General features: G+C 38.2%; 7 protein-coding genes across 7 annotated transcripts; 3 read left to right on the top strand and 4 right to left on the bottom strand.

The window, feature by feature from the left end:
• The first annotated feature begins 94 nt into the window (after positions 1-94).
• On the top strand, positions 95-1,662 carry BDF20DRAFT_857195 (uncharacterized protein). Its single transcript, XM_053080331.1, has 3 exons — positions 95-409; positions 563-934; positions 1,004-1,662. The coding sequence occupies exons 1-3, from the start codon at positions 341-343 to the stop codon at positions 1,391-1,393; spliced, it is 831 nt and encodes a 276-aa protein (XP_052937752.1). The 5' UTR covers positions 95-340; the 3' UTR covers positions 1,394-1,662.
• BDF20DRAFT_985929 (uncharacterized protein) lies at positions 1,663-3,631 on the bottom strand. Its single transcript, XM_053085201.1, has 2 exons — positions 3,225-3,631; positions 1,663-3,157 (listed from the first exon to the last, which is right to left on the bottom strand). The coding sequence occupies exons 1-2, from the start codon at positions 3,574-3,576 to the stop codon at positions 1,677-1,679; spliced, it is 1,833 nt and encodes a 610-aa protein (XP_052937753.1). The 5' UTR covers positions 3,577-3,631; the 3' UTR covers positions 1,663-1,676.
• Positions 3,632-4,140: 509 nt separating this feature from the next.
• BDF20DRAFT_356413 (uncharacterized protein) lies at positions 4,141-5,594 on the bottom strand. Its single transcript, XM_053075271.1, has 3 exons — positions 5,330-5,594; positions 4,988-5,245; positions 4,141-4,894 (listed from the first exon to the last, which is right to left on the bottom strand). The coding sequence occupies exons 2-3, from the start codon at positions 5,196-5,198 to the stop codon at positions 4,302-4,304; spliced, it is 804 nt and encodes a 267-aa protein (XP_052937754.1). The 5' UTR covers positions 5,199-5,245; positions 5,330-5,594; the 3' UTR covers positions 4,141-4,301.
• A 1,177-nt stretch (positions 5,595-6,771) lies between these two features.
• On the top strand, positions 6,772-8,580 carry BDF20DRAFT_816095 (adenylate cyclase associated N terminal-domain-containing protein; the record flags this gene model as incomplete). Its single annotated transcript, XM_053077128.1, has 4 exons — positions 6,772-7,047; positions 7,138-7,365; positions 7,446-7,531; positions 7,611-8,580. The coding sequence occupies 4 exons, from the start codon at positions 6,772-6,774 to the stop codon at positions 8,578-8,580; spliced, it is 1,560 nt and encodes a 519-aa protein (XP_052937755.1).
• Positions 8,581-8,910: 330 nt separating this feature from the next.
• On the top strand, positions 8,911-12,246 carry BDF20DRAFT_933696 (Vps53-like protein; the record flags this gene model as incomplete). The annotated part of the gene is made up of 7 exons (XM_053084745.1): positions 8,911-8,992; positions 9,095-9,249; positions 9,359-9,580; positions 9,653-10,722; positions 10,781-11,005; positions 11,083-11,244; positions 11,320-12,246. The coding sequence occupies 7 exons, from the start codon at positions 8,911-8,913 to the stop codon at positions 11,939-11,941; spliced, it is 2,538 nt and encodes an 845-aa protein (XP_052937756.1). The 3' UTR covers positions 11,942-12,246.
• A 1,699-nt stretch (positions 12,247-13,945) lies between these two features.
• Positions 13,946-15,462, bottom strand: BDF20DRAFT_857223 (uncharacterized protein). Its single transcript, XM_053080332.1, has 2 exons — positions 15,155-15,462; positions 13,946-15,025 (listed from the first exon to the last, which is right to left on the bottom strand). The coding sequence occupies exons 1-2, from the start codon at positions 15,282-15,284 to the stop codon at positions 14,091-14,093; spliced, it is 1,065 nt and encodes a 354-aa protein (XP_052937757.1). The 5' UTR covers positions 15,285-15,462; the 3' UTR covers positions 13,946-14,090.
• Positions 15,463-16,230: 768 nt separating this feature from the next.
• BDF20DRAFT_817246 (uncharacterized protein) lies at positions 16,231-17,377 on the bottom strand (the record flags this gene model as incomplete). The annotated part of the gene is made up of 2 exons (XM_053077232.1): positions 16,231-16,825; positions 16,935-17,377. The coding sequence occupies 2 exons, from the start codon at positions 17,375-17,377 to the stop codon at positions 16,231-16,233; spliced, it is 1,038 nt and encodes a 345-aa protein (XP_052937758.1).
• Positions 17,378-17,636: the final 259 nt, after the last annotated feature.

The raw sequence follows: 17,636 nt of genomic DNA on the forward strand, positions 1-17,636 counted from the left end.
CCCATGGGGAGCGAATAGCAATGCAATGTTGATGACCAACGGGTTGCAGTTGTTATGTAAATCGTGACCCCGACCGACCCCTTCATCGCCGGAGAAACAAAAAAAAAAAAAGCCCACGAGCTCACACAAAGTAAAAGCAAGCAGTCTCACAGGATGACCGCGTCCGACGGCCCCCCCTTCCCCGTTGCCATCACCAGATAAATAAACTGAACGATGACCTCCAAACCGTTAGTTTTCGGTTTTCTTCTCCCTTTTCTTCATTTCTCTTTTTCTCTACTACGTTTTAAAATTTTCTTTTGTTTTTTTCTACGTCTAATTTATTTCCGTCGTCCTTACTCCAATGGAATTCATAGAGCTATTAAAGAGTACAAAGCAAACGCCTCGTCTTTCTGAAGAAGAGCAAAGAAAGGTACGACAATGGGAAAAAAGAAAATTTTGTGCGGCAGAGATAAATTTTCTTTTTTCATCCCTCTTTTCATGGGCAAAAAGTTGCTCTGTAGGGTGTTCCACGATTTGTAACGATAACGTTCTTTAATAACCCATGCAAAACATTTTCTTATAGTTAAATAATGTCCTTAGCAATATCGGTGAGAATGTTGCTGAATTGGCCGGACTTTTATTAAAAGCCTATCACTTGATTCCTGAGGATACGCCCATTGAAATAAGGAAGCCTGAATTTATTGATTCCAAGAAAAAAACTGCTAGCCCTAGCAATGGTACTGTCTATCCAAGTACTAGTGATGCCTCTACCGCATCAAAAAAACGTAAACGATTTCCTGGGGAACCGAAACCTCCTAGATCCTCATTCTTTCACTATTTGGAGGATGCTCGTAAAAAATTGTTAACCGACACTTTTCCGGCTGGCACAGATGCCATAGCACAAACTAAAATTATTGCCGTTCAATGGAAGAATTTACCTAGTGAAGATAAGCAGGTAATTTATTCCTTTCTATAACAGGAATCCTAAGTTTACAGTCTATATTAACATTGGAAATCGGAAAAGGTTTATACGCTTCGAGCTCAGGAGGATAGGAACAGATATGACAGAGACATTGAAATCTATTGTAAAGAATATCCTGATCGTGCCGCTGATGTATTACAAGAAGCGAAGAAATTCAGAAGAGCTTCCGAGAAAAAGAAGCCGACAGCAGCAGCAACCAACGGAAGCAGAACCATAGCATCTGAAATAGTAGAGGAGCACACTCAAGATGTTGTAGCAAACAATAACGAAGTTTCTGATGATGACAGTTATTTCGCAGCAGATAATCAGCTTGTAATTAAATTGGAAGATGATAGCCCTCAATCCGATGAAGAAGAGGAGATCGATGAGATCAATGACTCTGATAACGATGAACTGCAACTGGTTGGAAATAAAAAACAACCCATTTTCTAAAGGATTATACCCCCAAATATAATGGCTAGTGAGCTGCTATCAATGTTATCCTTGAGTTCGTCTACTGCTATAGACTTCTCCAAATCTTCTAATAAAGTATTCAACGTCATAAATCATTTGTGAATAAGCTGAGTGAATATAGTTGAACTCTAAGCTAATATAATTTCAAGGGAAAACATACTGCTCGTTTCCTTTACTTGATTATATAATATAATCCATATGTATACAATAACAATTATAACATCTAAATAAACTTTTAATAAATATTAAATCCTATATACGATTAAGCATTGTTTCCTTTTACTCGCTTCGGCGATTGCTCCTGATTGTCTGTAGATTGGCTATCATCCATGTGAGTTATCAGTCGTTTTTTTGTTATAGCATTATCAGAAGAATCAGTATTCCCTGCTACTTCTGTGATCTCTTCTTCATCAGATATTTCCGGCATTAATAAAGAGCCATCCCCGGGGTATTTATAAACTGTGGGGACACCAATGGTCGCCTTCTGCTGTTCCGATTCTTTTTCCGCTATAATCCTCCTTTCAGAAGCAACAGGATCGTTACTTATACTCTCTTCATATTTATCCAAGGCAGGGACATCCATGGAACTTGAAATCATTTGTATAAACTCTCCAATACTCTTTTCAAATATCTCTAATGGATATCGTTGGGCTAATTGTTCCAAATGCGTCTGTAGACTGATGCCTTCAGGAACTCTTAAGAACTCTTTCTCTCTCTCTCTCACTTGAGTTTTGAATAAGTGCATTGTTCGTGTCTTAGGGAAAAGTAAATGATGATCAGCTGCTCGAATGCCCCATTCATCTAATACTTCCTCGAGAGGAGCATCTTCCTCCTCCTCCTCCTCCTCCTCCTCTTCTTCTTCTCCATGTCTCTCTTCCTCGTCCTCCTCTTCTGCGCCATCCTCATCTTCATCCTCTACATCGCCGTAGGAAAAGATCTCGAAAATCGGCTCAAGACCTGTCTGAGCATCACATAAATAACTCTCAATGGCTGCCTGAGTCAGCAACTCCAAAAACAAGTCGTACCATTTCGGCGGCATGCCTCCTCCCATTACTTTTTGACCGGCAAATAGCATGGGCTTAATTATTCTCTGATGTTCACTGTCATCTTCATCATTTTCCAATAATCGTCGTAACATGTCTGCACTTGTTCTTAGGAAAGTGGGTATAGCTTCAGTTAATCCAGCATGCTGATGTTGCTGAAGTCTCTTTAATTGGCGCTGCATGGGTATATTATCGCTTTCGCTACTTTTTGATATTGCTGCAGTGGATGCTTCTAACTTTGAATCTTTTTCCGTCTCTTCTTTCTCTTCCAGAGTATGTACTTTATTCATGTGAAGGGCTGTATCAGGAGTCGATTTTAGATAAGGTGATTGGCATCCATAACAATTTTGAATACGATGACGACGACAAAAAGGTGGAATGATAGGCTGGGAAAATATGCGCTGCCGTTTTCTCAGATCGTAGTGAATCTCATCAGCATCTTGATCATCATCGGCAGATTGATGATGATCATCTTCCTCGAACACATGCGATTCGTGGCGACGTATACGTCTTCGTGCAACAGAAGTAATGATGTGGCCGTGATTTGCTGCTGCTGATGACAAGTGAGATCCCTCAGTAGACAATAAGTTATCGAAGCGGCCGAAAATAAGGTTAGTGAGTTGACATAAATGGAGTCTTTGCTCAAAGTTGCAATCGATGTGAAAAGAAGGTGTTCGATTACGATGATTAGAGAGAATGCCTACGCAAGACAATCCAAAAGTAGTGAGCATACTATGGCTTTTCTACACAAGAGTTATTGCATTTACCAGCAACAACTGATTCTACTGCATTTTTATCTTGTTCTGCTTTCCGAGCTGATTCTTCCCACTGTTGCTTCCGTCTTTTAATGATAGAAGCATCCTTGGAGCTCAACGGCAATGGTGAGGATAATTCAAATAACTCAATACGAGCTTGCTTCAAGCGCGATTGAATAGATAAATATAATAAATAATCCAGAATGATTTTGTTAGTAGTTGACTGGCGTGGGTAAGTGACTATAGAATTTGTTGTTGCAGAAGTTGTAGAATTGTTGGGTGCTGTTGTTGCAGTTGTTACGGATGCTTGTAGGTTTTTCGATTGTATTTCGTGTGGAAAAGTATAATTTTGATTATTATTCATGGTTTTTTCTAATGATAATGACGAATGCAACGAACAAACAGAAGATAGAGGAAAGAATTTCTTTTTTCGAGGAAAAAAAAAAAAAAGAAAAAGCGCGCGGATACTGAATGACAAGTTAACTTATGGAGCTTTTTCTTTCTCAGTTTTACTGAAATCCTGATTATACTCAACTGTACAATAATGAGAGAAGGCTTTGAAGATTTTTGTTGATAATTTCTTACATAGCTTGGCCGCATGTATGATAACTAGCAAACAATATCTTCTTAATTCTAAGTCAACTCTCTAAATAAACGTCGTGTCATACTTCTTGCCTTATGACGCGCTCTTAAATCTATCTGTAAGCTGTGTAAGCTCAATAGCTTTTTGTCAAATGAGTTACTTTTTGTTATAGTCTCGGAAATACATAAGACGAATTTAAAAGAACATTTGGCTCTTTCGGAAACTATTTGATGACAAATTGGCGAAAAGACTTTTAAGTTATGCTCTCTTCATATAGTTTTCATTATTGACAGTTTTACACAATTAGAGGACTAAACTAAGTCAAAATCCAATAGCTAACTCATTGTTTGTTCAATACAGGATTAACATCATTGCTAGGAATTCTAAAGGGTAAATTAACTAATTTTATTGTCATCTAGTGGTATTAAATTAGCAGCTTATTGAATAGAATGCAAAAAAGAAAGAAGTGCGTGAATAAAATATCAGTGTGTTGTTTTTCAATCTTGTTACTGGTGATTCTTCGTCATTCTATGGTATATATACCAAGCAACACCAGCTACAGTAATAATAGACCCAAGCGTCACTATAGCACCAACGAAACCATTATCTTTTGATCTATTTGCTTGTTTCACCTTCTTTCTTCTTCGTCGCTTCTTCTTCTCCTCGGAATTGGTCGCTCTTTTCTTCCTATCGCCCTCTTGTCGACGCTGCTGCTCCTGTTGCTCCTTTGTTAGATCCCAGTCAATGGTAACAACACCCTCTGGAACTTTCAAGTTTCCAGTGTTGTCCAATTTCATGGCTCTTCCGAACCATTTGCTGGCAATCCACTCATTTGCCGTAACACCAATGCCATTCAGATATACAATACCGATATTGAAACAAGCATTAGCGTAGCCTAATATACCAGCTTCTTTCCAATATCTCAATGCCAAATTAGGGTCTGCTGTCACCTCTGTCACCGAGTGAACCTGTTCACCCGTCGGAGATGAACCATAGAGATAGATTAAGCCAGTCTGAAATGCAGCATTACAAAAGTAACGTTCGTCTTGAGTATGAGGTGGATGGCTACGCAACTTATTCTTGGGAATGTGTTCCATTTCTAATAAACTAAAGTCAACATCGATACGAGGTGCTGTAATGGTCATGCAACGGTTGTAGTAATGAAGAGCTTTTTGATAATCTTTTTCAATACCAATCTCTGCGGATCCACTCGCATAAATAGTAGCGACTGTATAGCAAGCTAAAGGATCGGGTCCGCAACTATACAATTTACCGGATTCTTGGTCACTGCAATCGGCCGCCTGCTTATATAGTTCAAATGCCTTTTTCACGTCCTTTTCAGGATATGTTGTAGCGGTAATCGCCTTCCTATCAGCTTCATACAATTCAGCTGCTCTCAGCATCGATTTTGTATGCCCTCTTTCTGCAGCCGAAACAAAATATTCTAACGCTTTCTACATTTTATAGAGTTTAGTATGATAACGTTAGACTCCAGTATATAATTTCTGCAGCAGGATTCATGTTAATTACTTACCACCAAATCCCCTCTACGCTCTTTAAACCATTGACCTAAAAGGTATGATGATGTCACATCCATTGTTGCAGACTTATTATGTGGTCCCGCAATGGGAACAGCCCAATGCATTACTTCCTCTTTTTCAAGGTGAATTGTTAGAATTTTATATTTAGGCTTTTGCAAATGCGGTGGAGTAATGATAGCAGGTGGAGTATGTATCAGTGTGGGCGATATAGGCTGTGATAATAAATCGTCTGTGGTAGAATCCGACATAATAGGCGAGTCTGCTGAAGCAGCTTGTTGTTGCTGTTGTTGCTGCTGATGTTGAGATAGCAGGAGATCCGACATTTCAGACATACCTGTCGTATCAACAGTTGTTGCAGAGGTAGCTGGCGGAGGCAATATAATAGACGAATTAGGGGAGTGTGTTGGTGAATGATTTGGTGAATACATAAAGGCAAAGGATGATGCTGCAGAGAAGTTTGGTGAGGCAGTAATGGAGGAAAAAGGTGAAATACTGTTCTTTTCTAGCTGCCACATGGAATCGAAATGATTGACCGGCTGAAATAATTTAGCCTGTAGTAAAATAAATCAGTCAAGATATTAGCACAATACTCCGTTGGCTTATTCCTTCATAAGAGCTACTACTTGCTTGAAATACGGGTTCTTCTCCTTTTAGACCAGCTTTAAGATACTGCCTTTCGATTGTAATGTCGACATCCTTGCTTTTCGCTGATTCGGGGACCAAGAAGGAAATGGTGACCTGATCGTCACTTTGAGACCAAGTATAAGTATTTGTCTGTAGCTGTGTCTCGTCTTCTTCCATTTTACTTATGTGAAGTGTAACAAGTGAGGCCAATATTGGACTGTTTACCCCGGTTTTTTACAAAAGTTTATAGAATCGAAAAATGTGAAGGGCCTCACACCACAGATTTGACGCTTCCTTTAAAGTCTTAAAGTGTGACTTAAGGCGGCGCGACAAACTGCGTGCATTGTTAATGCAAAAGGTACGACCAATTAGATTTGCAACAAGGCAGGTTTAACCTAGTCATAGAAAATGCTTGGTAATTAGGGTTTAAATAGTGGATGACATCTTTTTTAAATACATACGCTTTGATAGAATATAAACTGTCAAGTATTATACGATAAACGTTGAGATGAGCCTGTTTCCTGGAGCTGCTTCGTCATTTTTGCTTTTGATGAGATACGCAGTTGAATAACGCAACAGCAAAATTTCTCAAAAGTCCCATATATCGGTATAAAAGAGAGACACTCTCCATCTTTTTTTCAACCATAATGTCTGTTGTAAAACTATGCGTGACAAGAGTCAGTGCACGTTCAAATTGAGATCGTCAGCGGACTTTGCTTTCAATTTCAGTCTCTGCAACAGTCTTAATTTGTTGGCCCTTTTTTCCATTTTACTTTCTTTGCTCTTTCATCTTTAAGTAAATCTACAGACAATGTCTGAATTTCATTCACTTGCCAACCTCATAAAGAGACTTGAGGTAGCTACGACACGTTTAGAAGACTTGGCTATGTCTTCATCGTCAGCTACTACAGTGGTAGCCAACATGCCTTCATCACCCCAAAAGGTACCTGCCACTGTTACTTCTACAGCAGCGCCTGTCAATACCGAGACCTCACCTATGGTTGAAAAGCACGATGCTGCTGTCAACAGTTTTGTCGAGAAATACATGTCTTTATCACAAGAGATTGGTGGTGTTGTCGCTGAACAAGTACGTTTTTTTATTTCTTTTGCTTTCTTCTATTCTGTCAATGGGAATTGTTTTATATTGAACGTTTATTCACTGTGTATTTATGTATAGTCACGATTGGTTAAAGAAGCACTTAATGCCGAAAGAGATATTGTTCAAATCTCTACCATGGCGCAAAAGCCAGATATGGCATCGTCTACTTTTATGAAACTTCTAGAACCTATCCAAAAGGCTATGACCGCTATTATGGAAATTAAGGATGCTAACCGTCCTGACCCTCTTTTCAACCATTTGAGCACAGTTGCTGAAGGTATTCCTGCCTTGGGTTGGTTCACTTGCGTATGTGTCATAAGTTACAAGAATGGATTGTATCCTGTGAAAATTCGATCACCATAATTGACTTTGTTTTTTTCTCCCAGGAACCTACGCCAGTACCTTTCATTCGCGATATTAAGGATGCTGCACAATTTTATTCTAATCGTGTCATTAAGGAGTTTAGAGAGAAGTAATGACAATGTATTTTTAGTAGAACATGTTAATTGAAACGAAGGTACTAATTATAGAGCATGTTTTCCGTAATTTAGAGAACCTATGCATGTTGAATGGGTCAAGGCTTTCTTGGGTATTATTGAAAACTTGGCAGCTTATGTGAAAGAAAATTTCCCTACAGGTTTGTCGTGGAACGCCCAAGGAGAAAAAGCCGACACTTATATTGGAAAATTACCTTCCTCCACTGCCAATAATACTAACACATCCACCGTTGCGCCACCTGCCCCATCTGTACCATCGGCTGGGGCTCCTCCACCACCTCCACCTCCACCACCACCTATGATGCTCGATGACAATGACAATAAGTCAGCTCCTCAGCCCTCTGGAGCCGCCGCTGTTTTTGCCGAAATTAATCAGGGCTCTTCCATCACTTCGCACTTACGTAAGGTCGACAAGAATGAGATGACTCACAAAAACCCCAATTTGCGTGCTAACTCCTCCGTAAATGTTGCTGCACCCTCATCACCTAAACGCCAAGGCCCTCCCACACCCAACAAACCCAATAAATACACCATCAAGAAGCCTGCGAAGACCTCTCTAGAAGCCAATAAATGGGTCATTGAAAATCATGAAAACAACCACGAAATCGTTTTAGAAGAAACTGCTATGAACCAATCTGTCTACATTTACAATTGTAAAAACTCTACGATTCGTATTAAAGGTAAAGTTAACGCTGTTACCATTGACTCTTGTGCAAAGACTGGTGTTGCATTAGACTCTACTGTAGCTACGGTAGATTTGGTAAACTCCAAGTCATTCGCCCTTCAAGTGTTCAAAGTTGTTCCTACAATTGCCGTTGATAAGTGCGATAGCGGTGAAATCTATCTTTCCAGAGAATGTTTGGATGTGGAAATCTTGTCAGCTAAATCATCTTCGCTGAATATTTTGGTGCCTGAATCTGATGCAGAAGATAGTGAATTTAAGGAAATGCCTGTCCCTGAACAATTGAAGACAACTATTGTTGATGGTAAACTTGTCACTGCCACTGTAGAGCACGCTGGTTAAATAAGAACAATCAAAGAACTTTAGTCATCAACTGTCGTTGTGAATAAAAATTGTATTGAAACAAACAATCAAACAAAAGTCTATACATTTATAAACATCATTGTTTCTGTTACAAAAAAACAAAAAAAAAAAAAACAACCTTCAGTTTACTATCATTGCAGTCATTGACATCAAAAGCAATCTGCTGCTATTTCATTACCCGCTTTCTATTTTTATTTTGACAGATTTATTAGAACGTTGCTAATCTGTTTTTCTTTTAAAAAGACAGCATTTGTCAAGAAGATGAATGAAGATGCAGTTAAAGTATCGTCTCAGTTAGAGTCGAAGGCCATGTCTATATTACAAATAAAAAATGCTCTTGACTCGCCAAACTTCGACCCAGTTCAATACTTTAACAAACTATTTCCCAACGGTAAAAGAAATCATATTTATGCTGGCTAGGGTCACCTACGTTGGTTTGGTTTCATAAGTTACAAATTCTTGCTTATAAATGTCTGTTTAAATTTCTTTTTAGAGCAATCATTGGCATCAGTCGATGGCGTTTTGAGTAAACTTGAAAACAAAATGGATGAGATGAATGAGGAAGCAAAACGTTTGACAGATACTCAGTTCTTAAAAAACACACAAGAGGGAAATACCAAGTTGGATAAAGCGAAAGAAGCCATTCAAGTTTGTAAAAAATTGATAACTAAACATTGCTTTCTCAAATGAATAAGCAATCCTTATGTATAACTTATTGACATTGGGACATTTTCTCTTTTCACAATGAAACGTTTAGGAACTCTTTAAGCAAATTCAAGATATCAAATCTAAAGCAGCACAGTCAGAATCGATGGTACAAGATATAACACAAGACGTCAAATCTTTGGATTATGCAAAAAGACATTTGACACATTCAGTGACAGTATTGAAAAGGCTTCAAATGCTAGTTACAGCTGTTGAGCAACTGGAGATCATGTCGAGAAATATGCAATTTAAAGAAAGTGCACAGTTATTGCAGGTAAGAAACAGAAGCGCTTGGATCTGTTAGGTATATGATTCATCATCCGACTTGTCCTTTTTGGACATGTAGGCTGTCATCCAGTTAACGCAGCATTTCAAAACTTACAAGAGCGTCCCACAAATAGCTCGATTGTCTGATCGCATCAAAAAGCTTAAAAAGGAACTGGAAAATTGCGTTGTACGCGAACTGGGCAAAGGATTTAATCAAGAAGGGCAACTAGTAGGCCAGCCATGGCTGTTGCATGATGCTTGTTTGGTAGCCAACGTCTTAGGTGATGCGACAAATGAGAAAATCATTACAAAGTATGTAGATCTTCAGCTTGTCAACTATCGACAGATATTTCGCCCCACAGATGAAGTAGCACAATTGGATAATATTTCGCGCCGTTATGCCTTTCTGAAACGTATACTAAAGGTGTGCGACGAGGTACATGCTGAGATTTTCCCTACATCTTGGTCAATGAGTGGAAGAGTTTGTGAAAGATTTTGCGAATACACAAAAGCTGATTTAGATGTAGTTCTGAAGAATAATCCTTGTGATGTTAAAGATTTATTGAAAGCATTGCAATTGACAATTGATTTTGAGAGCCAGCTTTCAAAGAAATATAAAAGGTTCTCAAAAGAGAAAGAAAATGAAGAGCAACAACAGAAACAGCAGGTGTTAACGTTTGATAAAGCCATATCGTCTGCTTTCCAACCTTATCTTTTTATTTATATCAACGCAGAAGACGCCACTATAGCCTCGATGATCGACTCATATCATCAGTCTGACGCGAAAGCCGATGCTGAAGATGACGGAAGTATGGTTGTATTGCCTTCCAGTACGGACTTATTCTATTTTTACAGAGAAACGCTGACTCAATGCTCAAAGTTTTCTACTGGGAAAGCACTCTACGATCTATGCCGATTGTTTGTTAAACATTTGGATAATTACTGCACTATGATATTGCTGGGTGGTTTAAAACGCTTGGATAAAGAAACAATCAGTGCGAAACATTTTCGTTTCGCTACTTTAGTGTTAAATACAGCTGATTATTGTAGTATTACTACCTCACAGTTGGAAGAGAAATTGAAGGAGAAAGTGGACGATACTTTTAGGGAAAAGGTTAACTTAGAGGGCGTCAAGGAAAATTTTATGCGGTGAGTCTACAAAGGAATTACTTGCCAGTTTATTGGCTCATATGTTTTTGTAAAATAGAACCGCTTCCACTTCGATTGATGCAATGATTAAATACTTGGAACAGGCAGTTGACCCACAAATGTCGCAAATGACACGACTTCCATGGGGTACAATGGACTCAGTAGGAGATCAGTCGAACTATATCAGTCAAATGCTCGATATTATTCGGAGTAATGTCAATATCATTGCCCAATTGATAGCCAACAAACGCTATTTCAGAACATTTCATGACAGATTTGCAGAGTACGTTATTACATACCACAACAGCATTTTGCTCTACTGTTTCTGACCTTAGTCTAACTGGCCATTTTCTTCGGCAGATTTTTTATTACAAAGTTTTTACTTCAGATTTTTAAGTGTAAACCTATTTCAGAGATTGGTGCAGAGCAGCTTTTACTGGATACACATTCACTAAAGACACTTCTGATGGAAATACCTACTCTTGGTTCGACGGAAGGAACTCCAACAACATTAACAAACTCGTGAGTTCATAGTAAGAGCTGGATTTTTTTTTCAATAACGAAAGCCTTTCTAATATTTCCTGTTTAAAGCTATAGTCGAATTGTAAACAGAGGTATTTCAAAAGTAGAAGCAATTTTAAAGACGGTGATGTCGTCTATTGAGCCTCCCGAGGGCTATGTTGAGAATTATCTGTTACTTGTAAGCGATAAGCACGATGGCAATTTTACTCGCTTGCTTGATTTGAAAGGTGTGAAAAAAACAGAACAGAATCCTCTTTTGGAAATGTTCCATCGACGTATCAAGTATCATGACAATTTATCAGATAATAGTAATATACTACCTTTGGAAGTTTTGGCACCGACAATGTCGGGTAGCGGGTCAAGCAGCGGTTTATTGCTGTCTACTACCACAGCTCTATCATCTTCGAATCCTGCTGCCTCCATTTCGGCCGCTATACCAAGCTCTATCACCACTTCACTGAGCTCTATGGCATCGACGGCAGCTTCCAACTTCAACAACGCAACCAATATGAATGCTTCATCATTTTTAAAGTCGAATAACAGTGGTAGTGCGTCATCACTCATCGCATCTCCTACTACAGCTTTTTCTTCTGCTGCTGCGGAAGCTGCTCGGGGGCGAATCAACGAAAATTTCAGGAAGTTAGTCAAGTCAGGTATGGGCTTCCGCAATAAGGAAATTCAAGACAGAAAAGAATAAGTAACAGTAGAAATGTATCAAAAAATACTATACAATGCTGTAAAATATTCCACATCTCTAAGTTCTACTTAGTGTATTGATGCTATATTTTTTATGTATTTTACTTTTTTTTTCCAAGATACATTGCTCTGACCATGCCTCTCTAATACACATATCTTAAATTGAAGCTAGTTGTACAATTTTAAGTACATTTACAAATTCTTTAGCGATGAAGCTTTTCTCATTTTTGTAGACATGTCAATTAAAAAGGGCCAACATCTTAGTAGTAAAGACTTTTCGTCTAATGCTTAATATACTTTTCGTACACATTCTTTGTTTATCATTTAAATGTTTGGAGTGTTTATTTCATTTTTTTTATTTTTTTTTTTTTTGGTCTTACTTTTCTCTTATTTGAGAGTATCTATTATATCATGCAGCTTTATATCTCAAACCCTACTCAATTGCAAATTGCTCTGCTGCTCCTGTTACTTAGGATTTTTCGGGAATTTCAAACCATAATCCTTGTAACAAAAACATCTTGGAGCCAATGCAGTCTTGAAAGTTACTCAACCAGACTATAACAACCTTTGTTCTGAGAATAATTATACTAATGGTAGTGATATCTATAGCCCTTCCCTTTTGCTATGACCTCCGGCAACTTTCAGTCATTCATCGATGAACAACAGTTCTCTTCCAACGAATATCGTTGATATACCTTGTACTAATACTAATACTGCTATAGCTGTTGTTACCACGACGCTATGTATAGCAATCGCTAATACTGTACCTCTCAATCAACCGCTGAGTTCAACAATAATATAGGATATCAAATGCAGATAGCAATTTTTTTAAAACCACAAGCTGCAGCCTCGCCATGACCACAATCACAGCAACCAATATACAATAACAAATTTATTCCCCGTTATCTACCCTCCTTTGTGCAAACGCAGCAGTTTTCAAAGAGATTCCTCAGTGACCTCGGCTGAGTTGCATATAAAAAATCTTGTAGGGGACCTATAGCAATATGCGTTAAGACGGAGTTGTTGATGGTAAGAAAGAGATAAGCTTTAAAAAGGAATAGACAAGATAGCAACCGTTACAGGCGGCGTTATCTTATTGAGCACAATCAACCAACAGATTCTCATAAAAGCCGCCTGAAGATGTAGAATAAGAAATGAAGAATAGGTCAACCATTTACAAATAGCATTGAAACACTTTTAGGAGAGAACAGAGACCTTGAGCTACAATCATTTTCCTTACGATAAGACTTGTTGGCACATAAAGATTGTTCTCATGCTTACTTGAAAAACTTTATATTCATAACTCACAAACAAACACATCAGCTCCCTCAACTTCTATTGAATCAACTATCAACGATAATGCTTCTCTTCTTCTCTTCCTCCTCCTCCTCCTTTTTTAATGTGAGAAAGTACATGAACCATACGTACATTTACTTTAGAAATTTTCATCTACCAAGTACTCATCATTTCGTATCCTTCCTCCATTCCAAGCTATTTATCTTAACGTAATGATACTTCGTTTTCTTCCGCTTGCTTCATTCATTGCTACACTTCCTCTCCATTATCTTCATGATGTGTCTCATTGTATATATATAATACTTTTCAATATTATATTCAATACTGAATCACAAATGAACATATCGACACTACACAAATAAGAAGAATAAGAACAAAAAGCAATCTTGGCCAAGCATATAAATTTTGTTCCACGTAACACTCAGCATTGACCAACCACCGGTGTCATTAATGGCATCCTTAACGCTGGTCTTTTTTTCTTTTTTTTTCTCTTTGGACAAGATGGAACTTCTTTTTTCTAGTATTTGATCTGTTGCATTGTTCCTCTATGTTTAGTATCCGTATACTATTTCTGTATAAAATAATGACAGAAGAGGCTGAAAAATAGCTTAATGCGAATTATCTAATATCAATATCGTGTCGCTAACGATTGACGTATGTACGACAGGTGATACAGTAACTTTGAGAACTTTTTTGCGTTTCTTTAACGCCATAGAGTCATTTTTATAGTTTAGGTTGAAGGATCTGTAAGCTTATTCATATTAGATAGTTTATACAATGCAAAGAAATATAAGGTAATAATTGTAGCCCGAGACAATATAATTGCTGCTGCTGTCACTGGTCTTACATGGTTATCAAGCATCAAAGGTGTGGATGTGATGAAAAGAAATTGCTCTTTTCAGCTTCGTTGTTAGTGCCTTACTTTTGTTAGCCAGCTTTGAAGATTGTCGCCTTAAGCTTTTCACGGATGCTATATTAGGAGTAGCAGAATGGCTGATGGCAGAGGAAATGAGTGGCAAAATCAAAGGGTCCCTCTTTCCCCCGCAATTGTTACTCTCATCAAAATTCAAGGGGGAATCAGGTGATATATCGTTGTCACATCCAGGTGGATGATTCTGGTGATGGTTTAAATGGTTGTTTATCTTTTCCAGAATTAAACTGGTTCTGCGTCCTATATTCTTTACTGCTCTCTCATTGATACTTGATTTGGCGCGATGAATCATCCTTTGCGCAGAAGAGGAAAGCTTTGATGTAGAAGTTCTGTGTGACGAAGGGCGAGATGGTGCTAGAGGCAGTTCTTTAATAATGCGCGGATCTTGTTCGTCTTTTTCTTCCGCTTTTTCTTCTTCTTGTCCAGAAGAGTCAGCATCAGCGTTAAAGGTTTTGTATTCGGTTTTATGACTTGTCGATGTCTCTGCTTCTGTTATAACTGTTGGTACGGGTATTGTCACTTTAGAGGCGCATGTTGTGTTTTCGTCATATGGCTGGCCCGGTGTTTCTAATGAATCAGAATGGATTGAGTTTGGCATACTTTCTGTAAATCCAGGATTCATATTGATACTGCTATTGCTTCCATCATTAATACTTATTGTCTTCTTATAAGTATTGTTACTACAATCATCAGCCAGCAGTAGTAATACTGAAGAATCGGATGAACTCTTGTTGCTCTTTTTGTCGTTAGTTTCCAGTAGCGGTTGCTGCACTGAGGGGCTTTCTGATGTTATAGAAGCTTCGGTTTGTAACACGGCTTCTTTCTGATCAGTATTGTTATCCGCAAAATCATTAGCACCTATACGTTAAAAGTCATGGAATCATAAAGATAGCAAATTAGTTGTTATTTTTTGCCCCCTTTTGCTCGTATTATTACGAGAAGAAGCGACCCTTCCCGGAATATCAAATGGCATAGACTGTTACTAACCCACTTGCTTTGTATTCAACGTAGCATTATCAACTAGAATATCAGCAGCTGCTACATTGATAGCCGGGCATTCATCTTTAGGTCGTTCCCATACGTGCTGAAGATACATTATCGAATAGACACGCAACATGACTAACAATTTGAGTTACTATCGTTCTGCTGTATTCCGTACAAGTAGAGGTTGAAAGGATTTCTAATCGATTTGAGAAACGAAATAAGTAAAAGATGAGCGGTTAAAAAGAAACAAACAAAGAAAAAGGGGCTTCTACAACTTACACATTAATAAACAAATATCGTAAGCAATAGAGAAAAAAAAAAAAAAAAAAAAAAAGATCAGTAGGGGGCTGGAGGGGGGAGGGCAAAGTAAGAGGGTGTGACACATGCGAACACGCATAATTCGGAATTGCTAAGCTATCAACAATAGCATTAGCTGTATAATAATTGTTCATTATCCAGACTACTACATGTGCATTTGACGTAAGAAGCCACAATGCATATATTGGGTTTCTGTAAAAAGGGAATTCTTGATGATTGCATACTCAATACTGGGATTACTGCTGATTACATTTTTATAGAATATCGATAGACAGATTCCTATGTCGATCAGTCAGGCGTTGTTCAAAACAGCTCTTTCCGCAGAATTTGTATGCCATGTCAATGTATGTATCAGCTGAGAATTCAGATAAACAAAAGAAGTATCGAGCAGCTCTAAGAAGAAGCTGGGAGAGATTATCATGCATCAAAAAATAACCCCTCTTCTCCCAGCTAACGAATATTTAACAAGGCTTTAGTCATAGCAAAATTGATCTGATTGTGTCAAGCCCTTTCAATTGTACATGTGTTCGTATGCATCTTGTTCTTATTGGCATCAGAACAGACTTAAAAATCATTGATATGTGTATCAAATCCACTTATAGCCTATGAACATTACAGAGCTATTGTAGGCTGAATGATTGTCAGACAAAGTCATGAAACAGGGCATCAACTCAAAAAGCTGGTGTTTTTTATTGAAAATGCAAAAAATATCTAGTTCATCTAACTATTTAAAAATTCGATACAAGTAGCAAAAAGAGGAACTACAATCCTGCAATTTTAACGACTTGCTTGCCAAAATTCTTTCCATGCAGAACATCCATGAACGCTTGAGGAAGGTTTTCAATACCTTCCGCGACAGATTCTCTATATGTGATTTTACCACCCTTAATCCATTCAGTTACTTCTTTCCTAAATGATTCTTGCATGTCAAAATTATCATGGACGATAAAACCACGGATTTCCAATGATTTGACAACAACTTGCATAAGATTACGGACACCATAAGGTTCGGTGGTATTATATTGAGAGATCATACCGCAACAGACGATTCTAGCATAGTTGTTGCAATGGCTAATGACATCTTCCAGCATCTTACCACCAACATTTTCATAATAGATATCGATACCGTTTGGCAAAAGCTCTTTGAAGGCTTCTTTCGTATCTTGCTTCTTGTAATTGAATGCGCCGTCGAAGCCTAGTTCCCGTAAGTAAGCAACTTTTTCATCTGAACCAGCAGATCCAACGACATGTAAACCAAGAATTTTCCCCATTTGTCCAACAAGCTGACCAACAGCACCTGAAGCTGCAGAAACATAGAGACTCTCTCCCTTTTTGGGCTTACCAAACTTTTTCAACCTACAAATGAAGAATCAAACAACAGAGAGACAGTACGTTAGTACGGCTGACTGAAGCAAAACAGAGAGCAGCATAATGGATTTCAGTTTCATGGTTTTAGTATATTTACCCAACGTAGGCAGTTAGGCCAGGCATACCAAGGACTCCGATATAGTTTGTGAGAGGAATATTGGAAGATTTGGCTTCATTGCGTACTTCCAACTCAGAAGTATTCTCCTTAGGAACAAGAGTATATTCTTCAAAGCCGACCATACCAAAGACAATATCTCCCTTTTTAAAGTTATTGTTGTTGGATTTAATCACTTCAGACATACCATGACCATCCATAGGCTTGTTAAGAGTGAAAGCAGAAATATACGACTCGACATTGGCATCACGCATACGGCCACGCATGTAGGGATCCACAGATAAGCATAAATTTTTGACAAGGACGGCTCCTTGTGGAATATCTGCATCAAGGTCAATTTCATCTTTCTTGACAACCATATGCTCTCCAATTTCTGGGTAACCAGTAGGAATTTTGGCAAAGATGACTTTAGTATTGGAAACCATTTTAATGTTAATTATTATGCGTTATATGTGAAAAGCAGGGAAAATGAATACGTGGGGATTCATCAACAGAATGCTTCACTTTTATACTTAGCTATAGAATGCTAACTAACCCTTGTAAAAGACTCCGCAGTACTAGATTAATAATCGAAAAGTGCTAGTGCTCATTCTGAAGTTTTATGTCAAGAGCAATATTGTCTCAATGCTCGGGAGTTCATGTTTACCCGAGACAACGTACACTTTACACTCTAGAACTGTGCTT

This window comes from Mycotypha africana, assembly GCF_025528875.1.
Source record: "Mycotypha africana strain NRRL 2978 chromosome Unknown BDF20scaffold_3, whole genome shotgun sequence".
In the NCBI taxonomy this organism is placed as follows: Eukaryota; Fungi; Mucoromycota; class Mucoromycetes; order Mucorales; family Mycotyphaceae; genus Mycotypha; species Mycotypha africana.

What these genes read in the sequence shown, in the direction of transcription:
- BDF20DRAFT_356413 (XM_053075271.1), bottom strand. Translation starts at nt 5,198, where the DNA reads ATGCTGAGAGCAGCTGAATTGTATGAAGCTGATAGGAAGGCGATTACC. An exon ending in GAGTGGATCCGCAGAGATTG is followed by an intron (nt 4,895 to 4,987) that starts GTATTGAAAAAG and finishes TTAGTTTATTAG; the next exon opens with AAATGGAACACATTCCCAAG.
- BDF20DRAFT_857195 (XM_053080331.1), top strand. Translation starts at nt 341, where the DNA reads ATGGAATTCATAGAGCTATTAAAGAGTACAAAGCAAACGCCTCGTCTT. An exon ending in CTGAAGAAGAGCAAAGAAAG is followed by an intron (nt 410 to 562) that starts GTACGACAATGG and finishes ATTTTCTTATAG; the next exon opens with TTAAATAATGTCCTTAGCAA. An exon ending in TACCTAGTGAAGATAAGCAG is followed by an intron (nt 935 to 1,003) that starts GTAATTTATTCC and finishes AAATCGGAAAAG; the next exon opens with GTTTATACGCTTCGAGCTCA.
- BDF20DRAFT_985929 (XM_053085201.1), bottom strand. Translation starts at nt 3,576, where the DNA reads ATGAATAATAATCAAAATTATACTTTTCCACACGAAATACAATCGAAA. An exon ending in AGTAGAATCAGTTGTTGCTG is followed by an intron (nt 3,158 to 3,224) that starts GTAAATGCAATA and finishes TGTCTTGCGTAG; the next exon opens with GCATTCTCTCTAATCATCGT.
- BDF20DRAFT_857223 (XM_053080332.1), bottom strand. Translation starts at nt 15,284, where the DNA reads ATGTTGCGTGTCTATTCGATAATGTATCTTCAGCACGTATGGGAACGA. An exon ending in GTTGAATACAAAGCAAGTGG is followed by an intron (nt 15,026 to 15,154) that starts GTTAGTAACAGT and finishes TTTAACGTATAG; the next exon opens with GTGCTAATGATTTTGCGGAT.